The following is a 12,977-nucleotide window of genomic DNA, read 5'->3' as shown; positions in this document are numbered from 1 at the left end:
TAACTGAGTTGTGCTAGAAGTGGAAAGTTTTGTCGTGTAACTGAGTTGTGTTAGAAGTGGAAAGTTTTGTCGTGTAACTGAGTTGTGTTAGAAGTGGAAAGTTTTGTCGTGTAACTGAGTTGTGTTAGAAGTGGAAAGTTTTGTCGTGTAACTGAGTTGTGTTAGAAGTGGAAAGTTTTGTCGTGTAACTGAGTTGTGTTAGAAGTGGAAAGTTTTATCGTGTAACTGAGTTGTATTAGAAGTGGAAAGTTTTGTCGTGTAACTGAGTTGTGTTAGAAGTGGAAAGTTTTATCGTGTAACTGAGTTGTGCTAGAAGTGGAAAGTTTTGTCGTGTAACTGAGTTGTGTTAGAAGTGGAAAGTTTTGTCGTGTAACTGAGTTGTGTTAGAAGTGGAAAGTTTTATCGTGTAACTGAGTTGTGTTAGAAGTGGAAAGTTTTGTCGTGTAACTGAGTTGTATTAGAAGTGGAAAGTTTTGTCGTGTAACTGAGTTGTGTTAGAAGTGGAAAGTTTTGTCGTGTAACTGAGTTGTGTTAGAAGTGGAAAGTTTTATCGTGTAACTGAGTTGTGTTAGAAGTGGAAAGTTTTATCGTGTAACTGAGTTGTGTTAGAAGTGGAAAGTTTTGTCGTGTAACTGAGTTGTGTTAGAAGTGGAAAGTTTTGACCCGTCATTGAGGGTACGATAATGCGGGCGACATTTGAAGGCATGTAAATTGCTGATGCTTTGCAAAAAAATGCAGACGCTTCCTGTCTAGTCGCGATGCTATGAACGCACAGTTCGAATCAATAATTTGAGGCATCGCAAAATGATTGCGCCGAAACAGTTGGCGAACATTTTACGCCTGGAACAAAAAATATCTATATGCTCTATATTCCACAAAAAAACAGCGGATGTGTCAATAACAAAGAACAGAGTGTATATTTTCCGGCAATATTCAACAATGTTGTAATTGTTGCTCCTCCCACAGTGTGCTTGTTTTGCCTTCGTCATGTGATTTGGTAAACGATGTTGACGTTCCCATTTCTCTTTCTTTTTTGCGTTTTTGAATGTTGTTGTGTGGTTTACGTTTGAAATGCGGTACCAAACCCTGATCAATTCTTATGGCCATATGGCAGGCGATACGTCGAAAGAATATAGTACGTTAGTTTTATGTCGGAAGATCAGTCTATTTTAAATTGTAATATGCCTGGCAGCAACAGTAGTATAAAAAATACCTAGTTTCCAATATCATGTAGTCATGTGGCACGGCCCACTATAGACACGGAGATATACTGCACTAGATGTGCTAGACAATGAGACCATCTGGTGACAGAAATACTTCCACGCAAAGCCAAGGAAATACTGCTTTCAGGCATTTTGTGCCATTTCGTTCGCTACATTGTGATGTTGGTTAACTCTATGGGCAATGGCAGCACAAGAAACACATTAGCGCAGCACAAGTCGCGAAATGTCAATTTAGTGTTTGTTTTTCTAAACCTGCATAAAAGAGTAATGGTGGCTGTAAAGCTTTTTCGTCTTAAGCTGGCCATTGTTCCCTTTTTGATGTTTTTTTTGTGTACGTTTAAAAACATTACCATTTGCAAACAAGGCGCAAAAAATAAAAGGAAATGTCAACACAGCACCACGCAACTTCCGAAAAGCGAAACTGCATCAGAGTGATCGTATGGTTGCTCCACACTAGTCAGGAAACGCCTGCATTTGGGCGGGGTACTGGCAGCATAGGTCATGCGCCGTCCCATAGCCAAGAAAAAAGGCAGCAATTTGCAGGTCTTTAAATAGCGCCCGGCATTCATAAATTTGTACCATTTCTCACAGTCTAAACGCTATATACCGACTCATCAATTATCATGGCTTCAACCTTCGCTATAGACCCTGCGATCTTAGCTCTGTTCCAAGACATAAAAAGTAATGATACTTATAGAGGCTTTACAATGCGACTCAGCGGAACGACTGTGGTAGTTGACAAAAAACTGGAGAATAGCAGCGCAGATCCATTCAAGGATTTGGTGGCCGAATTCACGGACACCAGCTGCAGGTTTGGTGAGATATGTATTTAGTTGTTTGTTATTCGATAATATGTAAATTGAGTTGTGATGTAGGGATTTTTACCTTAAATAAGTTTGTACCAATTTCTATCATGTTTCATTTGAAAATCCGATACGACCGTTTGGACGGCAATTGGGCAGCCATTTTCTGCAGCAGTAACCTTTTTTCCGTTGCAGACTTGCCGTGTTTATGTGCTGGGGCAAGTTTGCTTCTGCCACGGTGAGCAATCTTGTCTTCGTTACATGGTTCGGACCTAACGCCAATACGATGGAGAAGTTTCAACTCAACCAAGCAGCACTTAGCACCAAAAATGCTTGCCTTGGCGTGCTCTATCAAATCGAGGGTATCAATAACACACAAACACCTTGGGTTCTTAATAAGATGACTTTGAAGCGGTTGCTTGATAACGTGTATTTTTCTGAATGCGCGTCGTTGCCAGAGCACGCTCAATTTTTCGAGACACGCAGAAAAAGGCAACACAAAAAGCAAAACGTATCATGCTTCAGTGAATTCAAGAGTGGCAACCGTCACATTACTCCCCCCCTCCCAGAAGCGGGATGTTGTTTTTTTGGACGCCCTCTTTTACGAGCTTGCCCAACAGGTACCGGTTTGGAGCAGTCAACTATAGCAGGTTTCGATCAATCGAAATGGAATGTTCAACACCTGAAATGTTTATCACAAAAAACTTTTCGTGACAAACACCCACTTTAAAAGGACCATCATACGGTGGCGAAAGTGGGGGGCGATATCCATCTTTACGCACGAAAACATAGGTGCAATTGCGTAACGAAGGTGGCACAAATACACGAGTTCGACAATGGCGCGACATGGGCTGCGGTAATAATGTTTGAATCGCACGACGGAGAGTTTGTACAAACTCGGAATACTTGATAGACGTGTCTGCAGCAACAGGAAAATCCCCAGGTTGGGAAATGGTTGAGCCGTAAACGAGTTCCGCGCTTGACGTGGTGAGATCTTCTTTTGGCATGTTACGTATGCCGAGCAGAACCCAGGGCAGCTCGTCAATTCAATTTGGATTAGCCGATCTAGCCATCAGGCTGCTTTTGAGTTGACGGTGAAATCGTTCCACCAATCCGTTAGCCTGTGGGTGGAACGCCGTAGTGCATTGGTGTTTAATTCCCATGAGCTGGCAAATGTTCTTCCACAATTCATCAGTTGTCGCATCAGACATTGGAATGGCTTCTGGCCATCGTGTAAAGCGGTCGACAATGGTAAGCAAGTATCTGCTTCCTTGTGATGGCGGCAGAGGGCCAACAATATCAATATTAACGTGGTAAAATCGTGCTTTGGGAAGTTCATGACGATTAAGAGGAGAACGCACGTGTGTTTGAATTTTTGCACGTTGGCATTGCAAGCATTGCCGAGCCCACTCTGCAATTTGCGTGTTTAAACCATGCCACACAAACCTTGACGAAATGATTTTGCGTGTTGTCCTGACTGATGGATGGGCTAGACCATGAATAGCATCGAACACCTTTCTTTGCCATGATTGCGGGATGATTGGTCTGCAAACACCAGTGGACACATCACATAAAAGTCTCACCTGTGAGGTGTCCATGACAACTTCCTTAATTTGTAAGTTGGATACGGCAGTGCGGTAAGCTTCGGGAACCTGCTGTGCTTTGGCAAGAGCAATATGATCCAAATTGATTGCAGGATTTTGAATGGAGCCAATCACTGCTCTGGATAAGGTATCAGCAACACAATTGTATTTACCTTGTACATGGCGAAGGTCCGTTGTATATTCGGATATGGCGGACAAGTGGCGCTGTTGTCTTGCTGACCATAGATCCGATGCCCTTTGTAACGCAAAAGAACGGTTTGTAGTCGGTGTAGAGGGTAAATATGCGGCCCTCCAGAAAGTATCGGAAATGACGAATAGCCAGATGAGCCGCCAACAACTCTCGGTCGAAAGAGCTGTACTTCATCTCGTTAGCACGCAAATGACGGCTAAATAATGCAAGAGGTCTCCAAACCCCGTTTATATACTGTTCAAGCACCGCTCCTATACAGCCCTATCGGATGCATCAACAGTCAGGGCGACTGTGGCATCAGGATGTGGGTGGTTAAGTTTGGTTGCATTTACCAGTGCAAGTTTTGCTGCGTCAAAAGCACATTGCAAATCACGAGACCACTCGTCGTGCAAAAACACGTGGGTCGTCAAAATCTTCTTTTGCGAGTATAATTCGTATTTCTTCGGGCATCCTTTGCAGAAAGATATAACGAAAAAGGAAACAAGGCTTATGACGGCCTAACAATGACAGCATCTCATCCATTAATTCTACTGGAGATCGGTCTCCAAGTTCAGATGTATGTAACAGTTTATGCGCTCTTTCATAATCTGAGTAGTCGTAAGTGTTTATTAAACGTTGCTTTAGTGAATTGTACTTATCGTGATCCGGTGGGTTTTCCAATAAATCCAATAGTCTACCGGCGCTTGCTTGATCCAGGGACGAAACAACGTAAAAATACTTCGTTTCATCGGCAGAAATGTTTCATAGCGCAAACTGGGCTTCGGCTTGCTGAAACCATATTCTTGGTTGCTGTGTCCAAAACGTTGGCAGTTTCATAGCAACTGCGTGCATGACAGGAGTTTGCTCTTCCATACCTTCAAACGTCGGGGGTCACCAATTGAAGCGGTTGCTTGATAACGTGTATTTTTCTGAATGCGCGTCGTTGCCAGAACACGCTCAATTTTTCGAGACACGCAGAAAAAGGCAACACAAAAAGCAAAACGTATCATGCTTCAGTGAATTCAAGGGTGGCATCCGCCACAACTTCAGGTTACTCATTTTTGAATTTTATGGGAAAGCGGTAAAGAAAGATGGAAGTGGAAAATATCAATTCGCCTAAATGTAGCCTTGTTAGACTTTTATTTGAAGGCGCTTGCATGCCTATATATACCCTTGTGAATTGGTTATTTTTGACATTTTTGGCTACATTTTTCAAACCATAGTACAATCAACCTCTTTTAGCAAATACACAAAGTATTTTACCAAATTTAACGTTTTCCTATTTCATTGCCCGACGTTTTAAATTCACTCACAATTTACCGGTTGATTCAGTTTTTGTGTGTTATATAATTCAAATGTGTTAAAACCTTGGTCATTTTGCTTTTGTTATTCGAACCGATTTCTTTCTGCTTGTCAGTGGCTCACTTATTACACGGAAATGTTACCTGGTATGAACTCTGTTAGTTATTGGTAAGAGCGGAAGCCTTCCTGCGTTATCCGGACTTCTGGGTTAAAATATATGACAACTTCCCGCTTCTGTGTAAACATCCCTTTAGCGGTCGTCCTGTCTCTCGTGAAGCATCAACAGTAATAACAAAAAACCTTTCACCAATTTACATGGGTTAAATTCGATGACCTTCTGAACGTCAGTACACAAATATATAGTTTGTAAATCCGTACAGTCGTTTCACAGGCGGTTTAACGAACAGGACAAAGTTGACAATGTTAAGTTTGAGTGAGCGCAAATGTTCAAACCTCCCGGAAAAGTTAAAGTTCGCAAACTTTGTAACTTTCTCGACTCTTTTTCGTCTAAAAATTAACCAAAAGCACAAAAAATTCGCGTCGTACTTAAAGTTTTCTTGGCTCAAAAAGTTTGAACGATGACCTTTTTTAAAATATACTTTTTAAACATGACTGCACATTATCAAACAACCATGCTGGTATCGTGTCATTTGCTCTATATCATCAAAATAAACAACATGTTCCACTTAAATCCTGAGTGAGCCGCCTGATCCAATAATATCATGTAAGGTGCCGCGATTAACAAACAGTTCTACCTTCAAGGTTGGACGAATCGTCCAGAGTGATCATTTAATGCTGATATTATTAATTACTGGACTCAAAACAGACGTGCTCGTCGCATTTAATTGTGCTAAAATGCATTTATAGTGCTTGAAAAAATTGACGAAAGTGTGGAATTTCGGTTTTATTGTTTTCTCAGCCCTGCTTGTCTGGTTTTCGTGAATTATCTGCCGCCGTTTTCATGCCAGTTTTACATGATCTCATACGAATACAGGTATATCCAGGTACCAGATAACTCCCTCCAGTGGTATAAACAATATTTCCTGTTTTATGAAAAATGGGGGCAGCATAAGGTCGAAAAAACGACAGCAATATCTCAGCAATTCCCCGGAGTCTGATCGTAAGTTCATAACATTAGTCAGCGGTTTGTGATTAAAACTAAAACTTCCTATGTGCCCAAAACTAAAAATTCCTACGCCAGTTTGCCAGTTTACATTGGTGAAAAGAAACCAGCGCTCTCATATTAAAAATAACCTCTGTGTATTTTGGCTAAACTTTGGAGATCTTACCGAGCTGCTCGATTAAGAAAGGATCGTATGAACGTTAACAACCTAAAGTTGCCTTCCCACATTCATTCTCTGCGTGAAAATTGCTGTTCTGTGGCAACTGTGTTTCGGATGTGCCGCTAGCTTGTTTTGGAAAACAAATCAGCGGTTATAAAAGTCATAATTGACTCACCTACATATTGTTGTAAAAATTTCGACCATGTTGGCTGCTTGGTGCGCATCGTATGTCACGAGGACGCTTAAATTGTTTTTCTTTAGTATTTTTTATGGGCTTAAATGATTATTTCGCTTACTTTTTCTTGTTATTTCCTCATAAAGGCGTATATACCCTACTGGTCTGTAGCAGGTCCTACGTGCCTTGAGGAAAATAATTGTAATAATTATATATTGATTAGTAACAGCGGTACAGCATCAAAATCTTTTACAAGGGCTTTCTGGGCGCAATCGAAAAACTATTTATAACACATATAAAACACTGTAATATAGAACGACCACAAACATCATAAACAAACAAGCGAGAGAAATCATCAGTTCGTTTTGTATCCGTTGCATCACAGGATTCTCTTTTCTCATTTCCTGAAGCACAGTGGCTCCTTTGTTCTTGTGGGGAAATGGAATATTGGGAACTGGAACGCCCAGGAAATCACACAGAGGTTTCCAACCTTCCTTCACTTCGTAAACCAACAACTGGGTTTTCGGGACAATCTGCAAAAATAAACGAATATTGGAAATGTACAAACAAGGAACATTCTGCACTCTAAAATATGCATGAGATCGTCTCGCTTTCAAAGCTTTTCCGATTTGTGCAAATGCACAATTTCGATAAGCATAGAGAAATTAAGAACCGGAATGCCATGGACTGTCAGTTCACAACTCTCACCAAAAGCGATTCAATGTAGGCTGCGACCTGTGGCTTATTGAATGCAAACTAAATCTAAGCGAATTAATACAGACGTTCGTCACGTGACCTCAAGCGTGAAATCATGGTTGTTTCGTAGGGAAAAAATCTTATAATTGTGTAATTTTGAAATTTGGCAAATCGATGTACTTACCCACTTTACCCGTCGTTCGTGTCGGCGTTTAAGGCGCTTCAATGCTTCCTCGTGGAGCAATTTCAAATGCAAACGAGGCCACGACACGTTGACCAAGTGGCGAACGGTAAAACAAAACGTAATTGTGTTTTTATGTACGATTTATTCATTGCTCCACTTTCCATGATAAATTTGTATGTACACTAGAGGCGCGGGTGTTTTTGAACAAGAATTTGTTTTTTACAAATGTTGATTCTCACGTCAGTAGAGACTTTATTATGCAAATTTTGAGCGCAATAAACAAACAATACCTAATAGTTAAATTCAAACAGTAGCTTGGCCGGGAAGTGACCAAATGGACACTCCCAAACCTGTAAGTGAAAGATTCGTAAGTTCAGGGTTTCCCAAATGTTTGAATCTGTGGCTTATTTTTTATTGCAACGCTTCGTGAGGTGATGTTTTAAAACTCAAACGAATAAACAAATACGTACGAATGATTGAGCCGTAAAGGTACATTCTAATGCCAGTGATGGTAAAGGTTTGAGCAAGCCGAAGTGGAATATCGTTGTTGATTTCATCGATTTGTTTCACGTAGCTCCGATACCAAGAATCGTCATCACGGGTTGTTAGAATCACCTGAAGACACAAACACACAGCAATGTAGGTGACGCAAGAGGCAAAAACCGTCTGAAATCTATTCTCTAGGTCAAAAACAATCGTTCTCTACTGGTTAAAACATTAACATAAATACTATTTCTTTAAAATGTACTGATCTTCTGACATAAAATATACGTGCTGTATTTATTCGACGTTTCGTCTGCCATGCGGGAGCACAAAAAGAAAAAAGGACACGTTGACACCGCTTGTCAGATCACGTGGCAGAGGCACAAAAACACCAAACACTGCAGGAGGCGCAACAGTTACAACGAATTGTTATAAACTGCCGGAAGAAAAACACATTAAAACCAAATGTCGCCAAAATGTTTGTAATAAATGTTAAATAACAAAAACTAGGTTTGTCATGAAACAAAAATGTTCATTTTTTGCTTAAAAACATGAAAATTAAAATGTTAACATCTGTGAAAATATAGAAATGGAGAAGTTGTAAACAGGGAAAAGCAAAAATAACCCGTGGGTTTCAGGCGCTTCCACCAAAGTTGAAGTTTAATAAGTTTCACTGCGATCAGATGGCAGTAGTGTCGTTTGCATTGTTAAAACAGAGAAAGAATAGCCATTGTTACGAAATAGATTGAGTATACATGACGTAACAAAAGGGTTGAATGAACAAAACTGATAACAATCCCACGCATGTGTTTGTATTGGAGAGGAAAGTTTGTTTAGCGCTAGGGTAAGACATAATTAAACACTCAACCCTAAGTCAGAATTTACTGTGGCTCCAACATATGTCAGTAATAATTGTTTTCAGATCAATCAAAAATGTTTAGAAACAGTAGTTGTTGAGTGTGGAGATGTTCGGTTCAGTAGAAGGAATTTGTGGATCTTCTCTCTCCAATCATCTCCTTCCCAACGGTCGACCGACTTTCCCGTTGACTTGTGGCCACAGCGATGTGACCAAGAATTTTCTGCAAACACTGCTCACAAATTATCATTCAATATCTGACGTAATGGTTGGTGGCAACCCGTGTGTCGAAAACATCTGATTTACACTTGTATTCAAAGCTACCAACGCATAATATCAACTTCGTAGTAACATCTGTAGTGATTAATTAACACTAATACATGACATCACCGATGCCAAAAGTTAAGTCGTGTCATAAATTATTTGAAAACGTCGACATTTTTGGTTTTCCCTTTTTTGTGTAAGATCTGTGACGTCAAACTGGTCAGGTTTACATAAGCGTGGAGTTGAAACGACGACGGCATTTTGTTAAAACTGATGTTGACGTAAGTTGATTCCAAAACATCTTAAACAATGTTTTCTGCACTATGGGACAGTCCCACTTTTAACTAATTATGAATCAATCCGTTATTATTTTTATATTTGTTATTGATTGATGCAAAAAAAACTGTGAAATTAGAGCAACTGGAGTTTTGGATTGTTCTTAATAGTCAACCTTTTTCGTTAAAATTTGTCACATCCAAACTGCAAAGTTCTTCCTTTGTCGCAAAGAAATCATAATGCGATGTAATCACTCAAGCGCATTAAATCACATGACCAGCTTGGGTATATACGGAGCGGTGTTTCCCCTCTGAGCTGCATCTAGTTTTGTGCACAGGAATGACGAAAAATTGGTAAAATCTGTTGCAGAGCAATAACAATAAATAATAATAGGAGTTTTTATGTCCTAATTCTTAGACTTTGATGTTTGAGTAAAGTATTACTACGTAAAATTTAATGTTGTCATTTGTTCTTGTTGATTAGTTTTCATAAAACAGAAATGCAAACACATTACATATTTACAAACTTATAATAACTGTTGGTATTTCATTCACTGTCAGTTTAACTTTTTGTCTTCATCATGAAGCGAACACAAGAAGAAATAAACTTGCATCACCAGAAAGTGATGAATTTTTTAAACAAGTAAGTTTAATTTATGGAGATTTACTAAAGTAAAACTATTGATGTTTTAGTGACAGAAAAGAAACAAAACGATTTTGCAACAGAACACTTTGTTCCCAAGGAGAAAACTATTCAATTCATGATGCTGTTGTTTGTTCTATGTCAGATTATTTTAATGCTTTACTTGGTGTTGAGGTAAATTTTTCAAATATAAATATACTGATACATCAGTGTACATGTTTGAGACATTGCATGAAAATACTTTTGAAATAACGAGTATTAAAAGTGACATTGTAGTAATAGCAATTTGTCTATATTTTAACTGTGTTCATATCTACTATTGTCTCAATAATTGACAATGTCTTGACTTTTATTAAAATATTTTGTTGCCAAAAGCTATGTTTGTTTATTTTTATCATTTGTCACAGTTGTAACAACATTTGTAACATGCATACTTACTTGTATGTATTCGTATTAGCATTATATATATATGAGGTCATGGGGCAATCCATATTTAAAGACTTTCAGTTTGAATTATTATTTTCTTAATCAGGGTTTGCCAACTATTGCTTCACATTTTTTTTCACCATATTACATGTAGGGATGTGCCAAATGGAAAAAGATTCAGGTTCGTGCGAATCCGAATAAATAGAAACATAATTCGTGTGAACCCGAATATATTCGTATGTAAGTGTGACGTCAATAATATATGTAAGTGTGACGTCTTCCAACACTTCACAACTCACACATGTTGACTCTTAATACTTAGTATGTAATATTTCCATGTATAGAAATATTTGATTGGTTGTGGGTTGTGTTTGTTGTGATTGGTTAACTTTGTTTTCTTATAGATGCGCGAGAAATATTCCAACTTCATCAAGGTTGACAATATTCCACCAAAAAGACTGGAAAGTGTATTGGATTATATTTACACTGGTGATATTGAAGTAACAGAGAAAAATGTGTTGGAAGTCTTGGAAGATGCTGATTATACACAGATGCAAGGTATGCAAACATCATATATGTCATTAGGTGGTTTAACACAACGTGTACATCCAGCATAACTCGACAATGCAAGAATGTTATCCACATAAATATTATTGTTGAAACCAAATCTCATAAAAAAGTGATTTTAAAATCCTAACAGCAATTTTTTTTTGTCCATGAGCAACAACAAATTAAATCATTACACTTTCCTGTATTAAAAAGGATGCCAACATTTGTGGAAATGTTTTTGGCAGAATATAAGTGTTTTGTCTCGTAAGATTTGATCTGTACCTGAATCAACTTAAGCATGCACTTCTGTGCAATGTTCGACAGTCATAATAAAGCGCAGATTTGTAGATATTTATTTAATTTTGATATATGTATTATGCAATAAAAAGTTCACAGAACTGCTACATACAGGTATATAAAATAGGCACAAAAAAAAGAAAAAAATGTCTTTGGACCTGCATAATGTTGATTTTATGACTGTGCAGTGAACCACGACGAAACCTTAGGGCGAATGTAGAGAAGACACAAAAATCAACTTAAAAAGGAAATGTTCAGACCCAACTATGAACCCTATAGGACTTGTCCAAACTCTATTATAGTTGCTTCATGAATAGCAACGGTGCATTATCGGTTTTTGCTGGAAAATTTGACTGAGTTGTTTCAAAAAGTGGTTGACGTGTATTGTAGTAGCACCTTATAATAAGCACTCAAACATATTCCAGGTGACTCTGCATGTTTCAGTGTGTGAAAAACAGGTTTTTGTCCATCCAACTTAATGTGCTGTTCATTAAACGTTATAATAGTAGAATGTAAGTGACTGACGTAACTTGATTGTGCTTGTGTTGGTGTACAGGATGGTAGTTGTGTCAAACATGGATTCATGGTGTACCTAATACCTTTAGAGTGTGCAATGAATATGAGGGGTGGATTGATTGCTTTGAATATTGTGCTGATGGGATGACTGGATAAAGTTGTGTGATTTTTTGTTTTGTATAGTTGACCCTCTCTGGCAAGCAATGGTTGCATTAACCAGCATATCTAGATCCATTGACAATGCTCACTGTTTTGACTATTCATAGTGTCTGGAATTTTGTTTGTGCATACCAGTGTAACTTATACAATCTCACTGGGTAGACTTCCATACCTTAGTCTATAGAGTGATGACGTGAAAGCTTTGTAAATATTAATTGCTATGGGAACCATACATTCACAATGATAACAAAAATCCCATTTGAACATTCTTAAACTGTAATAGAGTAAGACAGCATGGTTACTAGAGACATTAAGAGAAAAGTAAGTAATCTCATTGATAAAATGTTTCAGCATCACAACATTTAAACATTTGCTTCCACAAGTCACAAAAAAACATCATTTGCACCATTTTCTGCTAATTTGTAAACACCAAAACATAAATGCTTAACATAATATGACTTACCAGTCCACATGGAGACCAAGGATTTTTCTGAGCATGTGGCCACTACCTAGCAACACTGCTTTCACAAGGGATGATGCATTGTGCAAATATATATTATTATTAACATTTGTGGAAATTTGATTTTTCTCTCTGGTTGGGTGCCAATATCTGCTATATATTGTTCAATTCATACTTAACTAAAATATCTGCAATTAAATTTGGAATAACATGGTTTTGCTTTTTCAGAGTTGAAGTCATTTTGTTGTCGAGTCATCCTTAAAATGATTTCAACCGACAACTGTTTGAAGCTAAGAGCTTATGCTGCTCGATACAATCTTGCTGATGTGGAAAAGAAAACAAACCAAATGATTGTTGATAACATTGCAACAGTTGTACAACATGATGATTTCATGCAACTTGATGTTGGTGATATGTCTGCAATCATCAAACAGAGAAACAAAGGGGTAATTATCATTGATTCCTGATGAATGTTTATCTGGCTATAATTTTTCTATTACATATGTAAGGCAGCAAGATATATTGCAAGGTGAAAGTAAAATACAAAAACAAAACTAATATGTGAACAAAGTGTTGAATGTAAAACAAATGCAATAAATGATGACAGCAA

General features: G+C 38.2%; 1 protein-coding gene across 1 annotated transcript; it reads left to right on the top strand.

Moving 5' to 3' along the window:
* Positions 1-8,887: 8,887 nt before the first annotated feature.
* Positions 8,888-12,834, top strand: LOC145914657 (kelch-like protein 23). Its single transcript, XM_083002476.1, has 4 exons — positions 8,888-9,060; positions 10,011-10,134; positions 10,791-10,944; positions 12,596-12,834. Exons 1-4 carry the CDS (start codon positions 8,888-8,890, stop codon positions 12,832-12,834), a joined length of 690 nt encoding a protein of 229 aa, XP_082858602.1.
* Positions 12,835-12,977: the final 143 nt, after the last annotated feature.

The sequence above is a fragment of the Ascidia mentula genome, chromosome 1 (genome assembly GCF_947561715.1).
Source record: "Ascidia mentula chromosome 1, kaAscMent1.1, whole genome shotgun sequence".
Classification (NCBI taxonomy): domain Eukaryota; kingdom Metazoa; phylum Chordata; class Ascidiacea; order Phlebobranchia; family Ascidiidae; genus Ascidia; species Ascidia mentula.
The sequence above is the reverse complement of the archived record's forward strand: the minus strand, read 5'-3'. Positions and strand labels throughout refer to the sequence as shown.